Raw genomic sequence first — 25,314 nt, forward strand, 5'->3', positions numbered from 1 at the left:
TATGAATTAAGCATTTCTCATCAGATCGCCTTTATATCATTACACAAGCAACTGGCCATCTTATTATTTTGCTATCTTGTTTGGAGAATTATATCTCGTTTTCGGGTTTCGGTTCACAACACCCCTTTAGTGCTTCGTCTCTTGATATGGAAACATAAAAAATGCGCCGAGTTGTCGTGACCGGCCTGGGGGCCATCACGCCTCTCGGGCTCGGCATCCAGAGAACATGGGCTCGTCTCATCGCCGGCGAATCAGGCATCGTCAGCGTTGCGGAACGAGAGCCCAGAGAACGATGGAAAGAGTTGACATGCACTGTTGCTGGCGTCGTTCCGGGAGGGCCCGGCGGAAAACCCCACGGCTTATGGAAAGCTGATGACTGGCTCAGTGCCGCGGAACAGCGCCGCATGTCCACCTTTACGCAGTATGCGATTGCGGCCAGTGATATGGCACTTAAGGATGCCGGATGGGAGGCATTACGACAGGAAGAGCAGGAGGCGACTGGAGTATGTCTGGGGAGCGGCATAGGCAATCTTGAGGAGATGTATGACACGAGCTTGGCTCACAGCAACGGCGTGAGTAAATCCAACTGACATGAATACTCATATTTATCATCTGACATGAAGATATTGGACTTTCAATGAAAACAGGGTTACAGAAAGGTTTCACCACTTTTCGTGCCCAAGCTCTTGATCAACATGGCAGCAGGACACATCGCTATGAGACACGGCTTCCAAGGCCCAAATCACGCTGCAACCACAGCTTGCACTACGGGAGCGCACTCCATCGGAGATGCAGCTCGATTTATTGCCCTGGGAGACGCTGATGTCATGGTTGCCGGAGGGGCAGAATCGTGCGTCCATCCTCTCACCTTTGCTGGCTTCGGCAGAGCTCGCTCGCTAGCCACGGCGTTTAATGATAAGCCACAAGCAGCATGCCGCCCATTCGACGCTGATCGAGATGGTTTCGTCATTGCTGAGGGAGCAGCGGTATGCGTTCTTGAAGAGCTTGAGCACGCAAAGGCCAGAGGAGCCAAGATCTATGCTGAGATTAGTGGATATGGATGCAGCGGAGATGCGTACCACATGACGGCGCCCCGAGAGGATGGACATGGAGCATATCTAGCCATGAAGAAGGCTTTGAAGAGCGCGGGCATCAAGCCATCGCAAGTTGACTATGTCAACGCACATGCTACAAGCACACAGGTGGGAGACACAGCCGAAGCAGCTGCCATAAAGCGCATCATGCTGGGCGAGGAAGGTGTTTCATCCGAGTCTCAAGTTACTGTAAGCAGCACCAAGGGCTCAATAGGTCATCTGCTAGGAGCTGCAGGTGCTATCGAGGCCCTATTTTGTATCCTGGCCATCCATGAGGTGAGTTTGAGTCCAACCTTTTCAGCTCGTTTCAAGCAGCTGCAGTCTATTTCTCCAGAAGAGAAGCTAATTAAGATGGAAACATAGGGAATTGTGCCCGCTACGCTAAACTTGGAGCGGCAGAATGTAGATGCTGACTTCAACTTTGTTCCTCTGGTATCTCAAGAAAAAGACGTCAAGGTTGCGTTGAGCAATAGCTTTGGATTTGGTGGGACTAACAGCACCCTTGTGTTTTCCAAATTTGAGTGAGGACATGGGTTTGACGATGTTCATCTCCACGAACAGCAGCGTCACTTTGTACGATTATGTATATTAAACAGATAAATGGATGGATATGCCATTAATGACACCCAATTCAATGCTATAAACACACAAAGCCAAAATGAATCGCACAGCTGTAACCAAACATCGTGGGGACCATCAACAAGAGCTTTATTTGAATCTGCCCCTCCATCATTGGACCCTGGATCTGATAACATGGGCAGAATCTCTCTACGTGGGGCAGCCGAAGTTCAGCCGCTTGCGCCAATCCATCATCCGATCGCAGTCAATTTCTGCGCACAAGCAAATCTAGCGCGTCATGGAAGCTGTCCCGGCGATCTGAAAAATAGACCCTCGATCTGCCCGCCTAATTTTTTGTCTTCTTTATATGGCCATTCCTTAGATACCCTCAAGCCGGCTCACAACACTCTCCAATTTCTTTTCACAATGGCCTGTGAAAGCTGCAGGTCCCAGGCCCGGACCCTGCTTCGGGTCGCAAACCGCACTTCAGTACTATCCCGGTCCTCGGCCGCTGCCAGATCGAATTTTTTGCCGCTGCTCAGTGCGCCTGTCCAGACACCGCCGCCGTCACGGAGCTTCAGCAGCACGAGCCCGAAGAAGATCTTGGGACTTGGAAGCTCGATTGGAGAGTCGTATCGAGTCATTGGCGCCTCGGAGAGAATATTCAAGGCATGCTCCAAGGCGGCTGATTATCGCATCACCGAGGAGGAGCGCAAGAATGATCAGGTGGAGAGATTAGAGGACGGAGAGGAGATTGGCCGGTCTATTGATGAGGCGAATATCTGGCACAACAGTATGACACTACTTTGAATCCAAATCTACCAAAGGCAAAGAGCTTTAGCTGACGATTCATCTTTCTTTTAACACAGCTTTCAAGCTCTCTCCTACCTTTAGCACCTGGTCGCACGTTACTATGCTTCACCTCTACCTCATCAACGCCCGCATACGGATGCTCGAGCGAGACGCATACCGAAGCTGGCAGCAACAGCTCATCGACCACTTCTTCTTCGAGTGCGAGAAGAAGATGCACATTGACCACAACATCACCTCCAGCGCTCTCCGACAGCGCTACCTCAAGGACATCTTTGTCCAATGGCGAGGCCTCCTGCTGGCATATGACGAAGGTCTCATCAAGGGCGATGCCGTTTTAGCAAGTGCTGTGTGGAGAAACCTCTTCAAGGGCGATCCCGAGGTCGATCCCCGAGCATTGGTGGCCATCGTTGGATGGATGAGATCGGGCCTTGCATCACTAGAGGGTGCTTCCGATATGGCCATGCCCAACAGGGCTCTTGAGATCTTGGACAAGCCGGTAGATGTGTTCTGGACGAGACTCGAAGAGCCCTTCAAGAGGGAGCAGGGCAAGGAGAGTGCAGAGGAAAGCCAAGAAGCAAAGGCTACCCCAGAATTGGCCAAGGCCGCTTAATTCCATAAAAGAAAAGGAAAAAGAAACAGAGACAAAAAGGGGAGAGTCAAGAATCATGACGACGATGATGACCAAAAAAAAAAGGCGATTGAAGAAATCTGTAAAATATGCAAACTGCGAAAAGCGAAAGTACTGAGAGGCATGTGGAGGTATTCAAGGCTAATAAGTCCTTCGTATATGTGTATATAATAGTGCTCGGATGTATGTTATAAGTGTATGGTGTACGGATAGCTGCCGGCAAACGTGGAGGTTCGGCATCCCACCTCCCTGATAGACTTTTTGATATAGATGGAAAATAAAACAAAAAAAAATTCTATGTTCATACTCTCATGACTCAATCCTTCTTCTCCCACATCTGAAACTCATACTTGATGCCAGCCTCCTCCTGTCCTCCCTCCTCAACCTCCTCGCCCGTCCACGCCTGCAGCTCCTCTCTCGACTTCTTCTCCCATCCTTCCGCCCTGCCACCCGTCAAATCCAGCGGGAAGAATGTATCGCACTCAAACTCAGCATTCATGCTCGTTAGTAGCACGCGCTTCGCCGAAGGATGCTTCAGCGCCGCATCGTAGATCTGTGCGCCTCCCATGACGAAGACGCGTGTTGCAGCGCCGTTGCTCGAGTTTGCCTCTGCCGCATACCTCAGCGCCGCTTCTACGGAGGGGACCCGGACCTCGGTATCAGCTGGAGGCGGGGATGGTGGGTTGGCCGGTGCGGAGCGAGTGATGACGATGTTGAGGCGGTTTTTCAGAGGCCTGAACTTGGGGGGGATGGAGTCCCAGGTTTTGCGGCCCATGATGACGGCATTTTGGATGGGAGTCTAATATGTAATTAGCTTCATGCATTCGCTTTTTCAAATTATGATTGAAATTTATAGAGTAGAGAAAGAAGCCAATAAAAAGCAGCTTCCGTCTTCACTATGATAAACTTGATGTGGATGAATTTTTCTTCTATTACCTGTGATGAAGCGGGAACCCGCGTCGTCACACGCGCAAAATACTGCATTTCTTTCTTGAGGCCTTTCCAGGGCATACCGCCCTGGAAGCCAATGCCCATGCTGCGGGTTGCAGCGACAATGAGGGTGAGTTCGGGGGTCGTCATGGCGGAATATGTTGAGTGAAAGTATGGAGTTGACTGTGAGTGAGTGGGTGAAAAACGGGTGTAAGTCGTTAGCAGCGTGTTAGCGCAGCTACGTTCACTGAACTGGATTTTGAGGTTTTGGGCCGAGTGTAGCGCAATTAACAAGCATTTGAAGAATAAAAAAGTCTTGGAACTTTGTTTTCAAACTTCAAATGTTTATATTAATAGAATATCCAACTAATAATCTAATAAATTTACATTCAGGCAACCATTATTCTCGCAGTCGCTCGCCATCAATTCCTTCGCTCATAGCTTTGAAGGCGCTAAAACAGCAATATCTTGGAACGGAATGTCCAAAAACTTGTAAATGTGGTGAAATCTGAAATTCGTCAGTAATAAACTTCTTGCGTGCAATCTTTTCTTTTCTTTTCTTTTCTTTTCAATTGATGCATAACACATTAATTATTCAAAAGAAAAAAGGCCGCAAAACTCACCGGTCGCTTCCAAAGAACGGCTCTGACACTCCCTTTGCATTCGTCACCCAAAGCCAAGGCGCACCAAAGGCCCCCAAATCAACAGCTCTCTTCGTAGTAGCCAAAAGAGTATCCTTCATCGTACCGCGAGACTGCATAATCTTTTCTACCTCTTCTTCAGTAAAGAGCTTCTTGCTACCGCTTTTGCCAGGCTTCTCTGTCGCCCCTTGGAGCACAGCCCGCAGGTTCTCCTCCGGAATGAGGTTAACATTTGGGGGCGTCCAGAAGGCCATGAGGAGAGATTCAAAGGCAGCTAGAAAAGTAGCCTGTGGATAGTTGGCCTTGATGTAGTGCAGGGCGCGAAGTGGCGAGATGGTGTGAGAGACGGCCATAAGATCGGGAGGGCCCTGGATGTTGAAAAGGCCAACCCGATCAGCAGCACGACGGGAGTCAAACTGGAGATATTTGGCTTTGACCTCGTTTGTCCATGGAGGTTTGTTGCCTAAGATGCTGGTCAGCATAAAAACGAAAAGGAGGGATAGCAGCATGAATAGCCGGCTGGCTTACCCGACAAGTGGTTGATGCCACCCAACAGCACAGGGTTAATCCTGATTTGAACGAAAGATGAGTACTCGATCTGATATAACAGATTCTATCACAAGGAATAGACCACTTACTCTATTTCTACTCCATTAGCAGCCAGCTTATCTCGATTCTGCGCCAAGTCGGTGAAGGCAATGTAGCTGAAATAGGATGCTGCCGTCCTCACACATCTTTAATCAGCCTTGGCTACAAAAGCAAAAGTCAAATGAAAATAGAATACGCAACAATAGTCCACCTGAATAGGCGACGATACATTGAGCCAAACACACCCAAATCGCAGTCCAACACTTACCGAGATCCAAGAAGCACTCAATCTTGGCACCCATGATTAGTAGCTACCTTAGGTATTATGCTTGAAACCCCTGGTCCGCCTTATAAGCTGCAAAATAGTAGGATCGGCTACCCCAGATTTCTTTTTCCTCCGGATTCCTTCGTCACTGAGATTCAAAGCCCACTGCAGGAAAAGAAAGGTGTCGATTGCCGCAGCTAGGCGCAGATGGCGTGATATTTATGATGACAAAATCAAAAGGAGGAAAGGCAGACTACCTAGGTAAAGAGGGCGATAGTAATAAATAGGCATGCCACAGATCGGCTTAAAATATTACATGGATGTAACACCGGTAAGCTTTATGAACGTCCAGTATGGAGTATGCAGCGATTGTGCCTAGGTTGGAAAAAGATGCTAGCGGGCACTATTACAGCATCTCCCCTCAGTCCCTGTCCATCCATGATTTCAAACATATAGGCGCCGCAACGGATAGCCTCCGCGCTGGGGAGCCCGCTAAAATCTACTATACCTATACCGCATAGCTCGCTATAAGCTAGCGGTCTTTTGCGGCGTTATAGGCGCTCCTAGGCGCTATTCTTCGTACAAAAGCGCAACATAGCTGCAACATATTTGCGGGCCGAGGTATCGATTTCCGTTCCAAGCGTTCAGTAATCAAAAAATGGTCCACCCAGGGAACAGCCACGCTCCACATCTCGGCCTCTTCCACCACTGCGAAAGCTCACTGGACTCGCGATCTATAGGGCGAATTTGATAAAGCTGGGGACGGATAGCGATAGGAGATGATGACATGTGCTTTGGCTTTTTGAATCTCCAGAGTCATCAGCCTTATAAGCCCGGTCATCCTTGAGTCTCTCTGCTTTCTTCTCATTCCATAACAACATACGAAAGCAATTGAACAATATCACTTTTAATAAGCCCATTCATTCTTCTCACCATCGTCATCACTATCAGCAGCGTTCTCTATTGTAGTCTTTCATCCTTCATCATTGATTACACGTAAACAACTCCAAAATGGTCAGCCAAAAGCCCGTAGCCCTCGTCGTGGGAGCTTCTCGCGGTATCGGCCGTCAGGTCGCCATCGATCTGGCCAAGAACGGCTACGCAGGTGAGCAAACATCCATTCATCTATATGTCCTCTCTCTTTAAAAGAGAGAAGATATAGCACATGAGGGAACTTCTTTGCTGACGTATATACCATTCTCCAGTCGTCGTGGCCGCAAAGTCCATCACAGACCCTTCCAAACTCACCGATAAGGCGCCCAATCCCAAGACCAGCGAGTCAACCGTCACCACCGTCGCCCGCGAAATCACCTCTGCCGGCGGCGATGCCACTCCCATTCAGGTCGACGTGCGGTCTGAGGAAAGCGTGAATGCCCTCATCGCGCAGACCATTGCTGTAAGTAGTACTCCGTGACTGGCTTCAAAAGAAACACAAGCTTACAAACCATGCTCTCAGAAATATGGCCGCCTCGACGTCCTCGTCTACAACTCCGGCGCCATCTGGTGGGCTTCCGTCGCAAACACCCCCCTCAAGCGCTTCCAGCTCATGCAGCGCGTCAACCCGGAGGGCCTCTACGCTGTCATCCAGGCTGCCCTGCCGCACCTCCGCCCTCACGGCCGCATCGTCGTCGTCAGCCCGCCCATCTACAGCCGCTTCTTCCGCGGCAAGACCGCCTACGCCATGGGCAAGATCGGCATGAGCGTCCTGACAAAAGGTCTGGCCATTGACTTTGAGCGCGAGGGGCTCAAGGACATGGCCATTACGAGCATCTGGCCCGCAGTGGTGAGTTTCAATTTTGACAAGACACACTACATAATCAATTATAGCACGACTAACACCGACTCATGTCTAGGCCATTGAATCTGCCGCCACCGAGCAGTTCACCAAGAAGAATCCCGACGAGGAAAAGGACCTCCGCAAGCCCACCATCTTCTCTGACGCCATCCTCGGCATCCTGCGCTCCCCGGCCGCCAAGGTCAACGGCGAGCTGGTCCTCGACGAGGACTTCCTCCGCGACCACTGCGGCGTCACCGATTTCTCAAAGTACAGCGTCATTCCGGGCTCAAACCCGCGCCGCATTATGCCCGCGAAGCTGCCCGACTTGACCGTTGCCGAACAGGCGGATGAGGGGAAGAGGGTAGACAGCGCTACTAAATCTAAATTGTAATCTTGTATTTCATTTGTTTGTCTGTTAGCCTGAAGAGGAGAGTCAGAGATCTCTCAATTACCAACCGTGCTTGGACGGTGCAAGGGCAATGGTAATGGATGGCGAACACTGAGAGACTGAGTGTGGTTCGAAAAGTATGAAAGAAATACTCCTACCACTATTGTATAATAAATATAAATGCATCTAAATAAATAAACACCGGCATGAACCCACACGTACTCACTTCATCAACGATACGATACAAAATCGAGCTCCAAGGAAAGGCTCTAGTCCACGCCATTATAATTCAGAATCATTGTTCATTGATATATAAGATCCATAAGAATATACATCTAATTCCTCATAGTAATCTCTCTCTCACTTATCTCAAAAAGGGGGAAAACAAAAAGGGAAAAGTAAAAAGAACAATGCACAGTTCCTTCAAACTCCAAAAACATTAGGCACATTATATAAGGCCACTCCTTTTAGTCAGCGCCGGCTCCTCAGTCAACAGTCCACCGGTCACCTCTGGTTCTTTCTACTTCTTTTTTCTCATACACAAAAAAATAGGGGAGGAGGAAAAAAGAAAACAGACCAAGGAAATATAAGAAAAGAAAAAGACTTCCTCAAAAAGAGGGCCAGGGGAAAAAAAACAAGCGCTTTGCCATCCGATCCATTATCCATAATCAATCTTACAAAATTTCTTTTGGCGAAGTATACTCGCTCACTCCGCTGCTGCTAGTGTCCTTGGTCACCCTTGTACTGCTGCCACTGCTGCCACTGCTGCCACTGCGAGGAGACGAAAGTATTGATATAAGGTTCTCGCTCTCCGGGGTATGTTGATCCTATGCGTCCATGTAATCCCGCTGCTGGCTCAGCGGACCCACGCCCTGCGTACTTTCGATATCGCTAACTGTCTGGTTAAACACCGACGTCACGTCCAGGAGCACCTTCAACCGGTTCCATTCATGTCGGCTTCGCCATATCTGGTCCATCATCTCTCGGTTGACTTGTTCAAGCTGTTCAATGGTGCAACCCGAAGTGTTATCTGCCATCCGATGCAAAGAGCTCTCCAGCTGCTCTTTTACTGATAGCGGCTGGGAGGCCTGAGAAGCCTGCTGGCCTGAGTTGCGGGATGATGAGTGTTGCTCCTCGGGGCTTCCATCGTGAGAGGGCAAGCTAATCACCGATTTCGAGCCCGCCGGGCTCTGGTGTGTGTGTGAGCGGGGAGACGGCCGGTCTATGAGAGCAGGCGGAGAACTGGGGATATGCTGCTGTGCCCGAAGCTGTGTGGATTGCCAAATGTCCTCGTTAGACGATAAAAGACTACTATTGTTATGCCCAGTTGGCAGTGTGTCGGGGATATCAGCCTGCTCGTTGGATTCAACACGGCGATTTTCGTCGTGGTTACCGTTCGTATTTTGACTCTGGCTCCAGTTGGATGAGTGATGGGTCGACAGATCCGATGTCTTTGTTGTGGAGGCCTCGTTAATTACAGCGGACGGCGACATGCCAGCAGGTAGCGTAGTAACCACAGATCGTTGAGATACCTGTGTCCCTCCCAAGTTTCTCGAAGATACGTCCTGTGACTTTGGCGGCGGGCCCATGGGAGACGTCGTCTGCTGTTGGGATTCAGACTGGGATGCCAGTTGGGTGGTATCATCATCGGTCCCACTCATATGTACATCACCCCCTTTAATCGGGTTGGGGTTGGAGGTGGAGGTACCGTTGCTCAGCTGATGCACATCTTCGCCAGCTTCGCCATGTCCATTAGACAAGGGGCTTCGTATTTGGAACCGAGCCATCGTACGAGTTCCCGGGACCGGCTCTCCAAGCGTGAGAGGGCCTTGGGAATCGCTGTCATTGCCTCCGCCAAGATCTGACTGAACTCTCTCCAATACAGACTGCATCGCTATTCGCTTCCGCGCTTTCGCGGCTGCTTCCTTGGCTCGGTGCTGCTGGCGCTGGTAAAGCGCTTCCCAGTCAATATGGCCGGTGCTGTTTTCAATGCTGGCTACATCGACTTCGACATTGCTGAGTAACTCATTGGCCTTGAGGGTACGCTCCTTATCACCAATATTCTTGGCGTCTCTTGCCAGAGACTTGATATCAAACAAAAAGTCCTTGGGGCGAGCATAAAATCCGTTTGACAAACGCTCCTCGATGGTGGTGGTTTCGAGATTGTAATAGTACTTTCCGGATTCAGCGTGCATTAGCACGTCATTACCATACTTATCCTTGGCAATCTCAAAAGGCCTATGCTCTCCCTCCGCAAGATCCGGCCGTACATAGTTCGGGTCCGCCTCCAAGAACAGATAGTCAATCTGGTTTTGTTGAATAACTGGCTGTCTGAACTTCTTATATCTACGGTTGATCTGATCCATAATTGGCTGCAGCTGGATCTTGAGAGCATTGAGGAGCTGGTGGTCTCTCTTCTTCTGGGCCTTCATCTCTTCTTTGGTGGGCGGCTTGGGAGGCGCTTGAGGAGCCACGGGGAGCTCTTCGAGGACTCGCTTCTTGCGGTTTTCCAGATCCGGAAACTCGTGAGGATTCAGCTTCACGAAATCCAAAGTTTTCGCAAAATATTCCATGCGATTAGCCTGCTTATTGTTAGCATCTCTCCGTCAAACTGTTCGTAGCACTGTGTCCTATCTTACCTTTTCAGGCCTTTGAATCTCCATTTGGTTTTTACTGGAGTAGCCAAAAAAGTCCTGGATCAATTCCCGTGGGAGATGCTTTTTCTCGCAATCCGCTGTAGCAAAGAGGAGTATCGGATCCGTTGGAGGGATGGATCTTAACATCATGCGGAAGGTAACGAGTGCCATCGTTCCGGTCAGCGCCGCGTACCAGGTGTCAATGTTTGGTATGTAGATAACACTTGGTTTATGGCGCCTCACTTCGGTGAAAAGGCCAACAATCACTTGCTCCATTGGCTATGAAATCAGTTAGCAATTGTAATATTTCGGCTAGTTTAATTATTCAAAAAGGGATTTGACATAAAGGAAGGCCGGGGAGGTATAAACCACTTACTCGAACGTCACTAAGCAGGCTAGGAAGATCAAAGTTTTGGACATGGACTCCCTCAAAGTAATGGAGAATTGCAGATGAAATGTAGCCTTGGCCCATTCCATGAGCACCTGAGATGAGGAATCTGGGCCGGAAGACTCGAGAGCGTTCAAACTCTTGACTCAGGGCCTCGCGGCCAAACCCATGGTCTTTGTCTTCGTATTGCTCGTACATGGCTTCTTCCAAAGCAGTCGTCTTCTTTTTTCGGGGCAGCAGCCGATCAAGTGCTCGCTTAGCTTCGTCAAATTGATCACGCAGAAGAGGCATGATAGAGGCTGGGAGTGGGCGTGCTCCAGATGTCGCAGATCGCTCCGACGAAGGTATCATCTTCTTGATAGAAATCATGAAATCAGAGGCATGAACCGAAATCTTGGCCGGATCAACAAGCAGCTTCTCTTTAGACGAGTAGATCTGTGGGTAGGTTCGCTGGATGGCATTGAGAGATGCCTCGGTGCAGAGGGCTCTCAGATCAGCACCACCATAGCCCTTTGTATTCTCCGCCAGTGACTGCATGAAATCATTCGACAGGCCCCAGTCTTGGGTGTGGATATTGAGGATGGACCGACGCCCGTCAATGTCAGGCAAGGGAAAGTAGAACTCTCTATCAAATCGACCTGGTCGTCGAAGGGCAGGATCAATGTTGTCTGGCCGATTGGTGGCGCCAATGACAATGACCTGTCCACGTCCATCCATGCCATCCATCAAAGCTAACAGCGTCGAGACGATAGAAGCGTGAATCTGCTCCTGTTTGCTCGATCTGACCGGCGCTAATCCATCAATCTCATCAAAAAAGATGATGCTAGGCTGGGTCTTTCTCGCCTCTTCAAAAAGTAAACGAAGCTGCTTTTCAGCCTCACCAACCCACTTGCTGAGCGCATCGGCACCTTTGCGCATATAAAAAGATATCTTTTTGCCTCCGGAGCCGACAGAGTTGGCAAGGGCACGAGCAAGCAACGTTTTACCAGTTCCCGGTGGGCCATGGAACAGCACTCCGCGAGGAGGCGTAACATGGAATCTCGTAAAGAGCTCAGGATACAGCAAAGGAAGCTGAACCATCTCCTTTAGCTGATCGATATGTCCTTGCAAGCCACCAACTTTGCTGAAGTCCACATTCAGATCCACGCCCAGAGGATCGGCATCAGCCAGTGCCTTGCGGTCTTTGATCTTGCCAACGTTGGGAGTAGCCCCAACGCCGTCAACACCCAGCCCCTGGCCGCCAGATACAAGGCCACCAGCAGGAGCGGCAGATGTCGGTGTCATGCCTACATTTCCGGCAGCATTGGATCGATGCATCATCTCGTCATCACTGCTGTCGGAATCCACACCACCAGCGGCACCGGTACCCCATGGCCCGGCCAGCAGCGACCCAACGTCGCCGCCACCACCAAAGGGACCATATGTAGTGTTCAGATTTCTATCCCAGCCAGCGCTAGCGCCGCCTCTCCGACGATTGCGAGCGGGCGTGGGAGCAGGATCTTCTGCTTCGTCTTCAATGTTGGCTGCGGTTAAGGGAGGCATGTAATAGTTGATGCGAGGTCGCGGTCGGCGGGAGCCTTCTTGGTACACAATGGGAGATTCTGTTCGGGCTTTACGATGTGGTCTCGCTGACCGTCTCAGCTCGCGAGCTTCTTCATTAAGTTCGTCCATGTCGAAATCAGGCTCGTCGTCAGCGGAAGAATTTCTACGGCGTGAGCCGCGACCTCTAGACCGGGTCGTTCTTCCCCGAGGGGTTGGACTTTCAGTGACACCGCCCTTCCCGTTCCGTTCCTTGTCAGAGACTTCAGCATCATCGGAATCATCACCTGGCTCAAAGTCACTGCTAATTTCTTGAGTAGATTTTTTGGTGCCCCTCGTCAGTCGGCCAGACCGACGGGTGCCACCAGCTTCCGGCGTAGCTGCGGCCTCAGCTTCAGCATCGACAGCCTCGGTAGTCTCAACGGCCTTTTCCGTGGAAGCAGCAGCGCGAGCGCTCCTTGTCCTCCGGGTAGTAGGTATGTCATCGTCGTCGTCGTCATCGTCTTCGGCTTCGGCTTCATCCTGTTTCGTAGCAGCGATCTCATCGACAGGGACCTCTTCTCCTTCCTGGCCCTCTTCATCTTCCTTAACAGCATCTGGCATGTCAGAGTCAATCTCCTCAAGCTTCTTTTTAGCTGGTGAATTTTGCGAGAGCTCATCAGGAGCATTGGCATCATTTGCGTCTCGGAAGCTGCTGCTGCCTTCATTAGAGGCCTCTTGAATTGGCTCAGGAGCCATCTTAACGCCCTTCATACCACGAGTAGCCCTGCCACTTCGTGCGACTGATTCAGGGCTCTTGCTTCGCGAGTCCCGAGATGGAACAGCATGCCGACCAGAAGTAGATAGCTCCATGAAGTCTTCTGCATCTTCAGTGTTCCCCCTGGTCCGGCGTGTCTGAGCTAACGCTGGACCAGGGACCTTGAGCTTGACCAGCCTCCGCGGTTCAGATTCAGACTTGGTAGACTTGCCGGGCTTGAGAGGAATGTCATCAAGCTCATCAAGCTCCTCTTGTTCCTCCTTTTCTTCCAAGTCATCGTCCTCTTCGCTGCTTTCCCTGTAGTTTTGTTGTTTGACTGCTACCTTTCTAGCTTTCCGCCCAGCGGCATTTCTGGGGGCATCTTCATCCTCCGACTCCTCAGTCGCTTCGATAAATGAGTCTTCGTCGCTATCGGAGAGCTCTTCTTCGTCTTCATCAATATCAGAGCCACGGTAACGGTTGGTCCGTTTTTGGCCCGATTTGGCACCTTTGGATTGGCGGGTTTTCTTGGAGCTTCGAGTCGGCTTTGCCTCTGTGGGATCGAAGTTTTCGTCCTCGGGGTCGGATTTATTAGGGTCGAAATCCTCTAAAAAATTCCTCTTCCTCTTGCTGCTAACCATTTTATCGTACTTTGTAGGTTTTATTCGGTGATGTGTAGACAATTAAATAACAGGCTAACGACAAATCGGCTGCGTATGTTCGAATAGGTATTATTCGGGCCTGTAGCTCGAAATATCAAGTATTAGCTGTTGATCAATTTGATTCTGAGCTGCATTGGCAACATAATCCAATCCATTCATGTCTTGGCAGCTTGAATAACTTACCTAGGCCATGGACAGCACCGCACGCTCGTAATCTAAAGCGTGCATGGAATCGCGCAATGACACACCCACTCTGGACGAAACTCGGCGTCGACAGCTAGCCAGGGAAGATGCGCACCGCAAATTTCACCGGAATCTGCACTCGAAAGACGTCGCGTTGATAGGGTGCGCCGAGATGGGGCTTCAGGCTGGCACAAAAGAAATGCAGCGATGGTCGCAAATCGAGCTGGACAACGAGACTTCGCGCGTCGCGAGAGCTAGCAGCAGTATTAGCGCTGAGGAAAACTGGAGGTTGCCTCCTCACGTGCAGCCACTGCGGCGCGAGCCAAGCCGAGAGTGGCCCGAGCTTTTTTTCCCTCTGCCCTTACTGCACCTATTCTAAGGATCCAGCTTCTCTAATCCAGGGGCCCGCTAATATCAAGGCCACAAAAAGCGACCCATGAATGACGATGTGCAACCAGGGCTTCAAATAAGCTGTTAATAGGCCGTCAAGAGCACATTTACGCGATTGAGATTACCCTGACAACGTGGATGAACAGTGGTGCAATTATTAAACACGATGTTTTCCATACAAAGGCGCACCAGCAGCAGCATTTTGGCAACTTTGCGGATCAGTAAACAAGCAATGCCCAATACGATGTCCATCAAGGTGTTGCCGCATCGTCTACCTTTGCATCGCATTTTTGACACTTTAATTTCCAGCTTCCCCGGATTCTTCAGATCTGTCCCTGGCACTGATGCCCTGATGCGGCTCAAGCATTCTAGGCTTGCCGTAGGGCTGATGAAGAACTGCTACCACTACAGCCACCACTACTGCCCATCAGGACCCCACGCCTAAAGTCAGGTGGCCAGGCGCGCATCGTGGAACACAGCAGTTGGTGCCTTGGTGCCTGATTTTGGTGCCGTCCGACGCAGCTCCAGGGTAGATGCATGTCGATGTCGGCATCTCCTAGCTGTGCACTAATGGACCCTGGAGAAGACACATTTGTAGGAGGTAGGTGCCTACAGTACATGTACTCTCAGGACATGCTACTAGGCCAAAGCTGCAGATGGAGTCTACAGCACTCTGTTCCTGTCCTGTATCTGTAGGACTTTTCAAACCTGCATCGGCTAAAATCTGCAGCCCAGTCCTGGATTTGCTGCATTCGAGCCTGTTTTCTCATCCTCTTCCTTGTATCAGGACGCGCACATTCAAGATTCTGAGCACAGGCAGCACAGGTTGGTTCGTCTCATGGTGCATAGGAAAAGTGGACAATGTCTTTCTTTTTCCTCTCTCTTCCTAAGGCGTGACTCATCTTTTGGTCCAGTATGACTGCATTCTAGCGACCAAGAAGTGTTGCCTGAAAGCCATTGGCTCGTCCAGGCTCAGCTCATGCCGCCATGACCGCTATTACTTACTACTGCAGAAGCCCTTGCTGCGACCAGAGTGGTAGGAAAAGGGGCCACTTGGCATCGACCCGTAGTTTATACGTAGGTACCTAGCTAGGGCCATTCCATCGCTCCGAGTTCTAGGCCACACTACCGCTACTTTTGGCCCCCGAGCTGACACGCCAGACTCGGCTACCAAGCTCTTGGCCGACAGCCGTCCCGCGTTACGGAGCTGAATAGAGTATAGAGTTTGCTGTTCGCCTGCAATACGATGAATACTATTACTCGGTAGCGCTGGCTTGGCAGTCGGAAGGGCCCGTCTGGCTATAGTATCCGTTGCACTACTAGCAATACTAACTCATAATACTCGTATATCGGCTTAGTAGGAGCTCTCTGTATGTCTTGCTTGTCTTGCTTGTCTTGCTTGTCTTCCCATGCCCTGGATCCCGGCAAACAAGAACAAAGGGGCTCGTCACATTGGCAAAAGTGCCTGTCAAAAGCTTCATCACCAGATGCCTAAGCTTACAGTACAAGCACCAACTGCTCACTCTCTGTGGAACCACATGCGAGTACTACCACTGACTTGTATATACATGTCAATGCCCTCCCCTGTCGTCATTCAAAGGAACCGATCGACACTAGCAAAAACAGGCATCAGGTTTGAGCATCGAACCAAACAACCCCCGCCATGACGCCAGCCGGGCGACCAACACCGCCAATGGAAACCGACCGAGCGCGAGACCCTTTTGCGACTGACTCTCCTGGCTCTCGTCACTGGCCTGGCCCCAAGGATGCCTTATCTGCTGCTCGCCGCCTTGAGGCTAGCCCCCTCTGCCATGGCCGCGAAACAGGCGTGATTGGCCCAGGCGTACAGGCCGTCTGCGTGCTTTACCGACAACCTGGGCTCCTGATGGCCCTCCACGCGACTGGAATGCCGGCCTGGCAGTCGCACTGCAGATGGTCTTGGCCGTCTGCATCTGCGGCCTGACACGGATTCGGTCAGCCGCCACATCGAGGCCGTCAGTTATGCATCCATCCCTAACAAAGGATAATAATAATAAAAAATAACACGAACTAGCACTCCCTCGTCGGACCCCGTAAAAGCTGCCTAGTATTTAATTTTCTCGGCCAGCCCATTTTCACGTCCTTTTCCTCTCTCTCCCATCACGTAGTCTTCACCTGCGTAGCAATCGATGTTTTGACAACTCGTCGGCTTTGCTCTCCCGTTCTCCTTTTTTCAACGCACCCGGCGTGCAGAACCTCAGCTGCCTTGACGGCACGGGTCAGTCCTATCTTTTTAAAACCACGACAAGCTATCAAGAAGCAAGCCTTCTCTCGCGCTGGACAAACCTCGGGCCTACAATAGAAAATTAGACATACCTCTTGTAACGAATAACGAGAATAATACCAAAACCGACATTCGCTATGACTCGCTCATCCAGATCTTACCCTCCCCCGCTGGAGCTGGACACTTCCTTCAGCGGGATGGGCGCCTCCCAACACTCTCCCGACTCTTTTGACTCGCCGCTCTTCTCTCCTACAAAGGTACGCAGTTTCAGCGCATACAACGATCATCGTCGCAAATGTGAGCAGCATCTAACTAAAGCTATAAAAAAACAGAGAGTAGGAACGAGCTCTACAAACCCTTTATCAATCACCTCGCCTCAGCGCAGGACATCCTTCGGATTCATCAAATCTTCGCCCACCGTCAACGTTCACACGACCTGTGGCCGCCACACCGACCAGCTGCTCTTTGGAGGACCTTCACTATCGGGCCTGGCCCGCGCTCTTCTGGGAAAGAAGAAGAAGAGGCCGACTGACAGCTGAGCCTTTGAATCCGGCGGGGCACTTTTCATGTGAAATTGACCAGTGCGCGCCCGCCTAACCTACTTTTACCATATTTTTCTTCGACACTTTTTTTTTTCTTCTACTTTTTTTTTTTCTATTATCACGACTTACAGTGCTGGCTGGATCGGTGCAACATCTAGTACGTTATACGATATGGATGGCTTAATGATACGACTACTACTGTTACGAGCATTACTACTGTTACTGTTACTGCAACTATTATCATAATACTTGGCGCAAATGGGGAATGTGATAAAAGAGAAGATACGTCTTATGTGGCTTGCTATTTATATCTTAGATAACTACTATAATAATGCCACCTCCTTTTTTTACGAGACCATACGGGATCATCGACGTGGCTGCTTACAGGTTTCACACCTGCATCGCCAATCATAGTGAAGTTTATCTTTCGGCAACCTGATCACCAGATTCGTACGCGGCCTTGGCGTCCCTGTCATGAGATGTTCGTATCACAGCGAGGCATTACCTTTCCATATCTAACAAAAGAATAAAATAAAAATAAACCAAAATGCTTTTGATCATATTGATCCATCATTCGGCCATACTGACCTCCATGTATTATCGGTGAACCCGGGTATCTCTCAATATGCTCCCTACACGTACGTACCTGCATCCTGCGGTCTACAAAGAAACACGAAAAATGATACCCAAAACACTCTAGGGCATCCCCTCCACACCCCTTTCCTCTCTAGAATCAGAGTGGGCTCCGACATGTGAGTAGCAGTAGTAATATGCACTTCGTACTTCGCATTGCAACCCAAGGTCTCCCTGCTCAATAAGAACAAGAAGAAGAAAAAAAACAAAGAACAGTCTACCCATTGCTCACCGTATCTCAGGTCTCATGAGTATCCTAGCGCGTCCGCACGCGGGCTCGGGTAGTTATTCTTATCCGTGGCTGCATATCTCTTGGAGAACTTGTCCAGCTGTGTGATAATCCACCGCTGTGCTTCCGCATTGGCAAACTCATACACTATTCTTATCGAGTAGCCAAGGCGGAAAGGTCCCATGGTGCCTCTTCCCACAGACTCGATGGACCGCAGGATGTTCTGCACGAGCTCCTTTTGGGACTCTTGGTAGTCTACTGGCCAATGGCATCGAATCAGTAGCTCTTGCAGAATCAACATACTGGCCCAATATCCCATGTGCATCGACCCAAGCCATCCCACCGGGTGTTCCAGAATCACCTGGTACGGCGAATTTGGATCCTGGGATGGAACTTCCTTCAGCTCGACACCGATTTTCTTGAAATCCTTATACCACTCGGTAAACTGCTCGCGCTTTTCGGCTGCGAGTTCAGCAACTTGCTTTAAACGTCGGGGGCTAACTTGCCTGCCGGCCAGAAGAGCCTCGCGGACGGGATAACCCCACCACATTACTTCTGGCATGTCTGCCAGACATAGGAAAAACGAATTCGCTACCTGCATTGAGAACTCTGGTGCATCGAGATTAAACATCAACCGTCGCGTGTCGTCACAGAGCACTCCTCTCCATTCTGGACGGGCCAAGAAGCATTTACTGCTTGTCGGGAAGAACAGCGAGCTCATGATCTAGAACAAGGAGATAGGGGAAAGGATGTCAGCTTTTGCAAATTCTATGCAGGGTATCGGAGTGTGAGCAAATCCCCCTAGCTTGGTGGCAGCTGCATGCCGTCCCTCAGCTTGAGGGATCCGCGGTAGCTGGCCGGAGCTCTATTGTTCAAGGGTAATGGCTCGGAAGACGCAGGAACAGAACAAATTGGTGCTCAAGGAGGGGAAAAAAGCTTCGACAACCAAAGCACCAATAGCATCAAAGCAAAGGAGACAAGCAAACTGAGTGGGTAAATCGGGAGAGGATGCCTTACCAGGATGCCTCGGAAAGAAAACAGTATGGCGGCGTCGTTGCCCTGCGTATGAGCTGCAGGACCACGTTGCTCCATCAGTGTGGCGATTCCTTGAGCATGCCGCAACCAGGTGTCCGGAGCGGCAGTGCCCGCAAACAGCTTTGATTTTGTCATGTCAGCCAGAGTTCGGGTAGACCTTTTTAGAGAAGTTAAATTGAAGCTTAATGCTTTCTTTCATCATATGTGAACTCTCTTTACGCAATATCTCTCACTTACCTCAAAGAAACACAGCATGACGGCGGAAGAGAACGTCTCAGACGACTTCCATTTTACAGGATGCCTCAATGCCGCCTGGAGGGCACCCAGAGACCATCCATAAACAGTCCTACTCCGAGCAACAAGGTTATCATCCGCCAGCTCTTTACCCATCAGATGCAGGGCAAGCGAGCAAATGGCGCCATCTAGGGCGGCCACCGTCCCCAGCTCTTCAAACCTCAGCCGGTAGAAGAAGCCTAAAAAAGTAGACACGTCCTTTGAGGCCAACCTGGTCTGGGCTATCTCCATCAGCGTGCCAACAAATAGGGCTCGATTGGGCTGAGGCGAGGCCACCAGGGACACCGCAGCAGTGCTAGCATCGCTCGTGGGTGTCGTGGCGCCAACAGACGAAGTCGAGGTCGAAGCGGTGGACGGCGAACTCCCTGCCACGGCAGCGCCGGCACCGGCACTAGCACTTACGCTGCTATCGCGGCTTGCTGGCGATGGTCGAGAACCTTTACTTCGAATTGCATGTTTCCCAGAAACAAACTTCATGGCTCGCTCATATCCGGGGCACTGGGCGCCATATTTGCGACAGTTTCCGCACTCCGGCCTGGCCTCGTCACACTTGACTCGTCTCTTCCTGCAGAGCTGACAGCCGCTGCTGCGCGGAACTCCGACCATGGCGACTGATACCGACTCTCTCCGTCGTATGTGGGTGTGTGCGTGTGTGTGATATGTTTGTGCCCCCTACTTTGCGTGGCTGTCGCACGTCGACTATCTCAATGATTCCAATCGTCGGGCGTGATTCTTGGCGAGGCAAGGAGCCATTGGGAACGAGACGATGCGGAAAAGAGACGTTCAAGGTACCTTGGGTCTCATTAATAAGATGTGCAAGTGCTCGATGCGATACGATGCGATACGATGCGATGCGAGGCGATGCGATAACTGCCAAAGTAACAATGTGACAAGCTTAGAGTTTCTGTCAGGCAGATGTATGTCTGGATCAGGCTGTCTAGATAAGATATAATAAGATATCATGCATGCATGCGCGTATGGGCTTTTTTGGTGTTGCGCAGGCCGCCTTGGAAGAGATATAGCCGTCATTCAGCTAGCCTCCAACATCACGATGGCTGTCAGTGCATGTAATGATGGACACAAGGTTGTTCCGCTGACTAGCACCGCGCCACGTCTGCCTGGCGACATTGACGCGAAGGATCCAGCTGAACCTGCTACTGTATAGCTCTGCCACTATGCTCACTAGCACGCAGCGAGCTCCATTAGCTGGTTGGCGGTTTCGTTTGAGGTTCTGTGAAACTAAGCGTGGTCCTTCCATGCTAGTCCTATCTAGGCCACCAAAAGATGGGGTCGAGTTCTAGGTTATGCAAACGGTATGTGGTTTACACCATTGGCCATCAAATGCTGTTGGCCTCTGCACGCTGATACTACATATAATCAGAAAAAGAGCTATAGTATAATGCAATACGCAGTGCTTCAAGAAGAGCAATGTCGCCGCGGAGTTGTCAGTAACCAGTATTTGCGTCCCTCTGTTCAAACAGAAACCAAAATGCCACCTTCTCCTCAAGCTCTCTACCCCCGCATTCTGGGATAACATGATAGGAGAAACAAGATGGTAGCGTAAAAGCTTGTTTAGCAATGATAATGCCAATCACTGCCGCAAACACATCTGTTGCAAGATCTTGGCAGAGCTGCGACAAGATTCAAGCGACCCCTCCTCTAACCCCCCATATTAGCCCGTGTTGAAATAGATTGCAAGCCAGCCGCGAACAGCGGGTTCATCAGAGTGCCATGGCGCCGCCGCCGGTTGCAACCATCCTTCAGACCTCTGCGGCGAACCGGGTATCTCCGCCAGATCAACCAAAGCTCGATAAGCCTATAGGCTGCCCTTGATCTGCGTGGCGTCAACAACAACGGCCCGTGTTGGAAGAAAAAAAAGAAAACCAAGGGGCTGGGGAATGGAGAGGAAAAAATCGTTTCCGGCTTGCAGTATTATGTAGTAGTAGTTATGGACACCAGCATGATATCAACGGTTATATGAGCTTTGGAATGTGCATTACTGTTATATATCACATGTATGACGGGATACGCGCTTTTGACGCTGCATTAGCCCGTGCCTTGGCGTATGCCTTCTTCAACGATACCGACGCATTATGTGAGCTGTTATCTACTTTTTTTTCTTCGCTTGAGGCGCCACCCACCTCATCCGGAGGAACAAGGGGCATGCAAGAAGCTCTGTCGAACACTTTGGTCCATCTACCGACACACACTTTACAGCTAGTACACCTTGTATCTCTCTTTAATCCCTGCTGCATGATGCAGAGTTTCTCTTGGCTGCTTTTCCTTTTACGATAGGTATGCAGCTCGTAATATCGATTTCAACGACGGGTGTGTGGGCGTATATATCGGAGGCGGGCCAGGCGCCGTGTAACAGCTCACCACCTCGCAACGGCCCCTCCAACAGCATACGGGAACGGGTCTGCGCGATGAAGATTGCAGAAGGCCTCCCTTCGATGGAAACAGAGATTTCTTGCGCCACTAAGAGATTCCGAACTATTGGGAACGGCCTAAAAATAACCGACGTGGGCCTCAATCGGTGGTGGAGCAGAGGGTCTCGATTCTTCACTGCTGGGCATCACATGGACCTCGAGCTGCTCTTCCAACAGATGCTCAAGGAGTGCCTCCTACAGGTCAGAATATTCTGGAGACTGCCACATTCCCCTCTGCGAATACGATAATTGTCGCATGAGATGCCACTCCATAGCACCGCATTAGAGTTTCCGTGTGGGCTTTTATCTCCGTTACGTCATCTCCCAGTCCGGCTTCGTCTATGTTTAAGCATTTATGATTCTGTAGCTTGTAGGAAGAGCGAGGAAAAGCTTAGATCACCCATTGAGGTTTGTTTTGATTGTGATTACCGAAGGAAAACTTTGATCATATGGTTGAAATGATGGAGCTTCCATCCCTGCGGCGGTAAAATGAGTAGGACATGTGCAATTTACACGTATCCTCGCTTTTATGACTCCCAATTTCCGAGCGACAATAGCTCTTCGACGGTCAATAAGCACCTGGAAAAATTGCTCACATACTCGCCTACTGCATGTAATACCTATCTTGTTCACCAGCTTCCGGATAGCTGCAGGTTGTGAGGAGCTAGCAGTAGCATGATCCCTCCCCGTGTCCGGCGCCTCTTTGCGTTCTCCTGGAGCATTTCGTGCATATCATAAAAAATGTATCCCGCCGGTCATATTGCCTCACCTGGGACTACTGCATGAAATAGCGCCATGGGGAGGTGTGGGCTGGCGGTGGTCTATGGGTAAACGACCCACGCACCTGTGCTCTGGCCGTGCCGTACAGAGCTCTGCCGTAGCATCCACGATCCATGGGCAAGAGAAGAAAACATGGAGAAGCGATAAAGCACCAGGATTAGTGCTTGCCGATCCCCGTGCCTACTCGTGGAGATGGTATTTTCCCTCATCTCGTCAGAAGAGGCTTGGGGTAGCTGCAGGCTTGCAGGCTTGCAGATTGGCAGGCCGGCCTGGTTCAGGTATAGTAACTAATCAAGAAAGCAAGCAGTCAGTCAAGCAGGCAGGCAATCGAGGAGGGAATCCTCCTAGGTCGTATTAGTCGTGAGTAAGCCATCGGGAATCGAGGGAGTGCTTGGCTTTGTTGGGTGCTCCATTCCGCAATACTACCTACTCCATACCGACTTGCCTACACACGTACTTGTATAGGCAGATTCTGTTGCCGCCTCGCCTGAGCACGGCAGCATCGCTCAGGCCGGCATTACGAAGAAGCAGGTAAGTTTTTCGGTCAAGTTTTTTGATGGTGCCACTATGACTCTCACCCAATTGAAGGGTCTCCATGGGTTTTTACAGCAAAAACTGCTGCATGGGTAGATTATGATGGGCCAGTGCAGCGAGGGTAGTGGCCGGAGGGGCGAAATATCGTATTGGGGACGGGTCGGTGCTGATACTGGCGCTGGTACTGGTACGTGAGCCACCACTAGCCTTGAGGCTTGCTGAATGCTCGGATGCTGCGTGAGTCGGATCTGCTTCTAGTAGATGTCGATCCACCGTGGGGGGAGGGACGCGGAAGGACAAATCGCAGAGCCGACTAGTTGCGGTGATGACAGTGGCTGGCCGCAAATCGAGACACGCCAGGCCAAATAGGAGGCGCCTTGAGTGTCGAAAACAAATTAAGATGAAGAGACAGACGTAAACGCCTTCTTTTCCTGTCTTGGCGGCTGGACGGTCCTGCATCCGGACAGAGATGAGCATTTTGAGGCGGCATGAACGTACGAGGCCATCCAAAGTCGCGCTACTTTGCAATCATCTGCGGCCCTGGTCAAGGCCCCTGGCCCTAGTGGATAATGCGGTAGCGAGCTAGAGCTACAGCGAGTCGGGGACCGCCCAATCAGTCGCGTCAGGCGGCCCCTTGCTGCTGCTTGTTCTTGACTGGGTGCATCAACGCGACCACCTCGGCCTAGCCCAGCAAGGCATGTGTGGCATTCAATGTCCAGGGGGAAGGGAAGGGATACGGCGTCAAGACAGCTGATGCAGAAGAGTTCGTGTTCATTGCTGTCATTTATGCTGCGTTGTGAAGCGAAGAGGCGGCATTGCCTTGTCTCTGAACGGGGGACGATATTAAATGACTGATGTGATGCGATGACTGCTGCGTAGCGATGTTACTGAGCGCGTACCTGGTACAAAAGTGCCGGGCACTAAACGTTACCATCTCAGGTGTATAAATTGCAATTACATCAAATGTTGCATCAGATGCAGGCTGGCGGCTCTGCCCATAGTGCGCGGCGTGGACGAGCTCGGGGGAACCGTATCATGAACATGGCGCATGCAATGTAATTGTAATGGATCTGTGACAAATATTAAAATAGCAGCAGCAGCAGCAGCTCGGAGTTTGAGATGGATATGTGCTGTTTGAACGCACATCTCGTACACAAAAAAGGACAGCATTCTGTGCATAATCCCACAGCTTAAATGACCGTGCTCCGTCCATGGAAACGTAAAGCGGAGCCGCCCCCGAATCAAAATCAGCCGCCTTGCCAAACACAACTTGGGCTTCTCCCTTTAGCCTTTAGCTTCAAATAAGGGCTGCGGTCGAAGGGGTGGAGGCGCCGATTAGTGCTTCGTATCCCCCGAGACCAAGGCGCTCTGACGAAACGAAACTGCGGCACACGCCATTGTTGTTCCTGTTCGGTTCCTGGTGCAGGAACCAGTGCAACCGCCTGGTGCGTTGCGCCCGCCCAACCACCGCTCGCACGCTGTGGCCTCGGCGCCGGCATGGTCGCCGTGGTGCGCTGCGCTGAGCTGCCTTTTGCTGTACGAGATTTTCCGTCCGGGGACAGCGCTTCAATGCAAGTCGGTTCTTGCGGATGGACGATGGATGGCCGCGCGTTGGCCTGAGCCCGGCCTGTCAATGTCGGTACGAGCTCTGCTGTGTGTAGGTAATATGCATGTAGCGCCCATCAACCCCGTCGTATGCATGTACATGTACTGCACAGCAAGCACAGGGCTCCTCCTGGGCTCATCAAAGTGCTTGTTGACGTGATGTAGAACTTGTACCGCTACATGTACCGCTGTAGCTGTCCCATACAGTACCTTACTGTAGCTGCTGTGCTGCTTGCTGCAATGTCCGGACCCAGGTTGCTCGTTCGCTGGACGGCGCGCTGGGGGTCCCCCTTCATGCGCTGCCAGCCCTTTGCTATCCCCCCGAGCAGGCTAACCTCAGCCAACTCCAGGCCCCGCGAGATAGGACGGTTAGGGGCGTGCTCCACCCCTGGCAGCCCGCTAACCTGACCCTGGCCAAGCCCAGCCGTTGCCACTGCCAGGTGCCCTGTGCGCGGTGCCTTGGGGGCGTGGTCACTTTCGCTCGCTCCAGTCTCTCTTCCTTCGACTTTTCTGCCTCCAAGGGTGGCTGCTCTTCTCCTCAGCCCATCACCATCACCATCAACATCGAACCCATTGCGGCTCGTCGACTTTCACTCTCTTCTTTTTTCTTTCTTTTTTTCTTCGTGCCCAAAGCCTTCCCCCTTCTGCTTCTTGGTTCGCCAGCTTTTTTTCTTCTTCGTTCGCGCCGTTGTCTCTCTGCTCAGCAAGCATTTTGCAGCGCCTTCGTCGTGCCCCTTTCCCATCAGCATTCGCC

General features: G+C 51.1%; 9 protein-coding genes across 9 annotated transcripts; 5 read left to right on the forward strand and 4 right to left on the reverse strand.

Annotated features, from left to right (window-relative positions):
- The first annotated feature begins 8 nt into the window (after nt 1–8).
- GGI43DRAFT_393905 (thiolase-like protein) lies at nt 9–1,781 on the forward strand. The gene is made up of 3 exons (XM_083204707.1): nt 9–572; nt 648–1,370; nt 1,458–1,781. The coding sequence occupies exons 1-3, from the start codon at nt 162–164 to the stop codon at nt 1,617–1,619; spliced, it is 1,296 nt and encodes a 431-aa protein (XP_083065144.1). The 5' UTR covers nt 9–161; the 3' UTR covers nt 1,620–1,781.
- Nucleotides 1,212–3,242, forward strand: GGI43DRAFT_157491 (ubiquinol-cytochrome C chaperone family protein). The gene is made up of 3 exons (XM_083199517.1): nt 1,212–1,370; nt 1,458–2,445; nt 2,522–3,242. Exons 2-3 carry the CDS (start codon nt 1,695–1,697, stop codon nt 3,073–3,075), a joined length of 1,305 nt encoding a protein of 434 aa, XP_083065145.1. The 5' UTR covers nt 1,212–1,370; nt 1,458–1,694; the 3' UTR covers nt 3,076–3,242.
- A 167-nt stretch (nt 3,243–3,409) lies between these two features.
- GGI43DRAFT_379691 (dihydrofolate reductase) lies at nt 3,410–4,173 on the reverse strand (the record flags this gene model as incomplete). Its single annotated transcript, XM_083202880.1, has 2 exons — nt 3,410–3,892; nt 4,030–4,173. The coding sequence occupies 2 exons, from the start codon at nt 4,171–4,173 to the stop codon at nt 3,410–3,412; spliced, it is 627 nt and encodes a 208-aa protein (XP_083065146.1).
- A 35-nt stretch (nt 4,174–4,208) lies between these two features.
- On the reverse strand, nt 4,209–5,907 carry GGI43DRAFT_393910 (thioredoxin-like protein). Its single transcript, XM_083204708.1, has 5 exons — nt 5,521–5,907; nt 5,303–5,381; nt 5,193–5,233; nt 4,647–5,127; nt 4,209–4,531 (listed from the first exon to the last, which is right to left on the reverse strand). The coding sequence occupies exons 1-5, from the start codon at nt 5,552–5,554 to the stop codon at nt 4,459–4,461; spliced, it is 708 nt and encodes a 235-aa protein (XP_083065147.1). The 5' UTR covers nt 5,555–5,907; the 3' UTR covers nt 4,209–4,458.
- Nucleotides 5,908–6,417: 510 nt separating this feature from the next.
- Nucleotides 6,418–7,787, forward strand: GGI43DRAFT_157798 (uncharacterized protein). Its single transcript, XM_083199521.1, has 4 exons — nt 6,418–6,622; nt 6,723–6,913; nt 6,974–7,300; nt 7,371–7,787. The coding sequence occupies exons 1-4, from the start codon at nt 6,529–6,531 to the stop codon at nt 7,683–7,685; spliced, it is 927 nt and encodes a 308-aa protein (XP_083065148.1). The 5' UTR covers nt 6,418–6,528; the 3' UTR covers nt 7,686–7,787.
- A 530-nt stretch (nt 7,788–8,317) lies between these two features.
- On the reverse strand, nt 8,318–13,715 carry GGI43DRAFT_157805 (chromatin segregase YTA7). The gene is made up of 3 exons (XM_083199522.1): nt 10,695–13,715; nt 10,322–10,597; nt 8,318–10,264 (listed from the first exon to the last, which is right to left on the reverse strand). Exons 1-3 carry the CDS (start codon nt 13,620–13,622, stop codon nt 8,510–8,512), a joined length of 4,959 nt encoding a protein of 1,652 aa, XP_083065149.1. The 5' UTR covers nt 13,623–13,715; the 3' UTR covers nt 8,318–8,509.
- A 2,712-nt stretch (nt 13,716–16,427) lies between these two features.
- On the forward strand, nt 16,428–17,459 carry GGI43DRAFT_157834 (uncharacterized protein). Its single transcript, XM_083199523.1, has 2 exons — nt 16,428–16,736; nt 16,812–17,459. The coding sequence occupies exons 1-2, from the start codon at nt 16,617–16,619 to the stop codon at nt 17,016–17,018; spliced, it is 327 nt and encodes a 108-aa protein (XP_083065150.1). The 5' UTR covers nt 16,428–16,616; the 3' UTR covers nt 17,019–17,459.
- A 440-nt stretch (nt 17,460–17,899) lies between these two features.
- Nucleotides 17,900–19,818, reverse strand: GGI43DRAFT_379697 (C6 zinc finger domain protein; the record flags this gene model as incomplete). The annotated part of the gene is made up of 3 exons (XM_083202881.1): nt 17,900–18,607; nt 18,901–19,038; nt 19,156–19,818. The coding sequence occupies 3 exons, from the start codon at nt 19,816–19,818 to the stop codon at nt 17,900–17,902; spliced, it is 1,509 nt and encodes a 502-aa protein (XP_083065151.1).
- Nucleotides 19,819–24,693: 4,875 nt separating this feature from the next.
- Nucleotides 24,694–25,078, forward strand: GGI43DRAFT_393925 (uncharacterized protein). The gene has a single exon (XM_083204709.1). The coding sequence runs from the start codon at nt 24,741–24,743 to the stop codon at nt 24,966–24,968; it is 228 nt and encodes a 75-aa protein (XP_083065152.1). The 5' UTR covers nt 24,694–24,740; the 3' UTR covers nt 24,969–25,078.
- The last annotated feature ends 236 nt before the right edge of the window (nt 25,079–25,314 follow it).

This window comes from Trichoderma evansii (assembly GCF_050947405.1).
Source record: "Trichoderma evansii strain SZMC 28006 chromosome Unknown GGI43scaffold_2, whole genome shotgun sequence".
Lineage (NCBI taxonomy): Eukaryota > Fungi > Ascomycota > Sordariomycetes > Hypocreales > Hypocreaceae > Trichoderma > Trichoderma evansii.

Excerpts from the sequence above, each read along its gene's own strand:
- GGI43DRAFT_393925 (XM_083204709.1), top strand. The coding sequence starts at position 24,741 with ATGTACCGCTGTAGCTGTCCCATACAGTACCTTACTGTAGCTGCTGTG.
- GGI43DRAFT_157798 (XM_083199521.1), top strand. The coding sequence starts at position 6,529 with ATGGTCAGCCAAAAGCCCGTAGCCCTCGTCGTGGGAGCTTCTCGCGGT. Across the intron at positions 6,914-6,973 it reads TCATCGCGCAGACCATTGCT|AAATATGGCCGCCTCGACGT; the intron begins GTAAGTAGTACT and ends CCATGCTCTCAG. Across the intron at positions 7,301-7,370 it reads CGAGCATCTGGCCCGCAGTG|GCCATTGAATCTGCCGCCAC; the intron begins GTGAGTTTCAAT and ends ACTCATGTCTAG.
- GGI43DRAFT_157834 (XM_083199523.1), top strand. The coding sequence starts at position 16,617 with ATGACTCGCTCATCCAGATCTTACCCTCCCCCGCTGGAGCTGGACACT. Across the intron at positions 16,737-16,811 it reads CGCTCTTCTCTCCTACAAAG|AGAGTAGGAACGAGCTCTAC; the intron begins GTACGCAGTTTC and ends ATAAAAAAACAG.
- GGI43DRAFT_393905 (XM_083204707.1), top strand. The coding sequence starts at position 162 with ATGCGCCGAGTTGTCGTGACCGGCCTGGGGGCCATCACGCCTCTCGGG. Across the intron at positions 573-647 it reads GCTTGGCTCACAGCAACGGC|GGTTACAGAAAGGTTTCACC; the intron begins GTGAGTAAATCC and ends CAATGAAAACAG. Across the intron at positions 1,371-1,457 it reads GTATCCTGGCCATCCATGAG|GGAATTGTGCCCGCTACGCT; the intron begins GTGAGTTTGAGT and ends ATGGAAACATAG.
- GGI43DRAFT_157805 (XM_083199522.1), bottom strand. The coding sequence starts at position 13,622 with ATGGTTAGCAGCAAGAGGAAGAGGAATTTTTTAGAGGATTTCGACCCT. Across the intron at positions 10,598-10,694 it reads GCCTGCTTAGTGACGTTCGA|CCAATGGAGCAAGTGATTGT; the intron begins GTAAGTGGTTTA and ends CTGATTTCATAG. Across the intron at positions 10,265-10,321 it reads AGATTCAAAGGCCTGAAAAG|GCTAATCGCATGGAATATTT; the intron begins GTAAGATAGGAC and ends AACAATAAGCAG.
- GGI43DRAFT_157491 (XM_083199517.1), top strand. The coding sequence starts at position 1,695 with ATGGATGGATATGCCATTAATGACACCCAATTCAATGCTATAAACACA. Across the intron at positions 2,446-2,521 it reads GGCGAATATCTGGCACAACA|CTTTCAAGCTCTCTCCTACC; the intron begins GTATGACACTAC and ends CTTTTAACACAG.
- GGI43DRAFT_393910 (XM_083204708.1), bottom strand. The coding sequence starts at position 5,554 with ATGGGTGCCAAGATTGAGTGCTTCTTGGATCTCG. Across the intron at positions 5,234-5,302 it reads GCTAATGGAGTAGAAATAGA|GATTAACCCTGTGCTGTTGG; the intron begins GTAAGTGGTCTA and ends CGTTCAAATCAG. Across the intron at positions 5,128-5,192 it reads TGGCATCAACCACTTGTCGG|GCAACAAACCTCCATGGACA; the intron begins GTAAGCCAGCCG and ends CCAGCATCTTAG.